This window comes from Acanthisitta chloris, unplaced genomic scaffold, assembly GCF_000695815.1.
Source record: "Acanthisitta chloris isolate BGI_N310 unplaced genomic scaffold, ASM69581v1 scaffold22832, whole genome shotgun sequence".
In the NCBI taxonomy this organism is placed as follows: domain Eukaryota; kingdom Metazoa; phylum Chordata; class Aves; order Passeriformes; family Acanthisittidae; genus Acanthisitta; species Acanthisitta chloris.
In genome coordinates this window covers 3,064-4,569 of record NW_008661322.1, presented here as the reverse complement: position 1 = coordinate 4,569, position 1,506 = coordinate 3,064, and the positions used below count along the sequence as shown (strand labels likewise).

The 1,506-nt window shown below is 44.5% G+C and overlaps 1 protein-coding gene across 1 annotated transcript; it reads left to right on the top strand.

The window, feature by feature from the left end:
• Positions 1-262: 262 nt before the first annotated feature.
• On the top strand, positions 263-1,034 carry HOXA2 (homeobox A2; the record flags this gene model as incomplete). Its single annotated transcript, XM_009070199.1, has 1 exon — positions 263-1,034. A coding segment is annotated over one exon (752 nt), but the record flags the coding sequence as incomplete, so codon positions are not given.
• Between the last annotated feature and the right edge of the window lie 472 nt (positions 1,035-1,506).

Here is a 1,506-nt window from a genome sequence, read left to right as displayed (position 1 = left end):
ATCCAAAGGCGGCCATTTTGTTGCAGTTGCTATTTTATGCTATATGGACATATAGATATAGACACATACATGCAGAGAGAGCACTCCCCCCACCCTCCCCGGGATGTGATGTGCTCGGGTGCTGAAATTCAATCCGTGCATTTATCTGTTTTGTGTGTGCGTCCGTGTGTTTTTGCTTTCGCTGTTCTGGCGGTGATGCTTTGGGGTGTGTGTGGTGGTGGTGGTGTTTTTCTTTTTTTTTTTTTTCTTCTTTTTTTAACAGACCCCCTTGAAATCCCCGATAGCGGTAGCGGTGGATCTAGGCGCCTGAGGACGGCTTACACCAACACCCAGCTTTTGGAGCTAGAGAAAGAATTTCATTTCAACAAGTATCTCTGTAGACCAAGGAGGGTTGAGATTGCAGCCTTGTTGGATCTGACTGAGAGACAAGTCAAAGTCTGGTTCCAGAACAGGAGGATGAAACACAAGAGACAGACCCAGTGCAAGGAGAACCAAAACAGCGAGGGGAAATTTAAGAGCCTAGAGGACCCCGAGAAAGCGGTGGAGGAGGAAGAGGAGGAGGAGGAGAAATCCCTCTTCGAGCAAGCCCTCAGCAACGTCTCCGGCGCTCTCTTGGAGCGGGAAGGCTACGCTTTCCAGCAGAATGCCCTCTCCCAGCAGCAGGCGCAGAATGCGCACAATGGCGAATCCCAAACTTTCCCCGTTTCGCCTTTAACGAGCAATGAGAAAAATCTGAAACATTTTCAACATCAGTCACCCACTGTTCAAAACTGCCTCTCAACAATGGCCCAGAACTGTGCAGCTGGCCTGAACAATGACAGTCCTGAGGCCCTAGATGTCCCTTCTTTACAGGACTTCAACGTTTTCTCCACAGATTCCTGCCTACAGCTTTCAGATGCAGTTTCCCCCAGTTTGCCAGGATCTCTGGACAGTCCCGTAGATATTTCTGCTGACAGTTTTGACTTTTTTACAGACACACTCACCACAATTGACTTGCAGCATCTGAATTACTGAGAAATTAAAGACGTCCTCTCCAAGGGTCCTGCTTTCTCCTCCTTATTCTTCTTTATTTTGTCCCAGTGAATTAATTTTATTTCCCCCCTCCCTTGCCCTGGTCAGTATTTTCTGTTTGTTACTTCCCTCTGCTATGCCATTTTGCCGTTTCTTAAGAAGTTTTAGTTGTGTTCAGTTTTAACCTAGCCACATTCTAGGTCCTTCTATGAAAGCAATATATGAGGTCTGTAAGAAAGTGATCACATAAGAATGTATCTTCACTTTCTTTTTATTTTTGTATTACATTAGGATGCGTTGTCATAAGTATTTTTGGTAGAATAAATTCTTGTTTACTACAAGGAGCTTTCTCTTTTTTTTCTTTCTCCTCTCTTTCGCTCTCATTTCAAGACTGCTAACATTATGGATATCTCTCCCCACCCCTTTCACTATTAATTTACTAATATTCAAAATCCAACGTCCTGCCTCAGAGATTTCCTCTTTTTGGAATTTAGG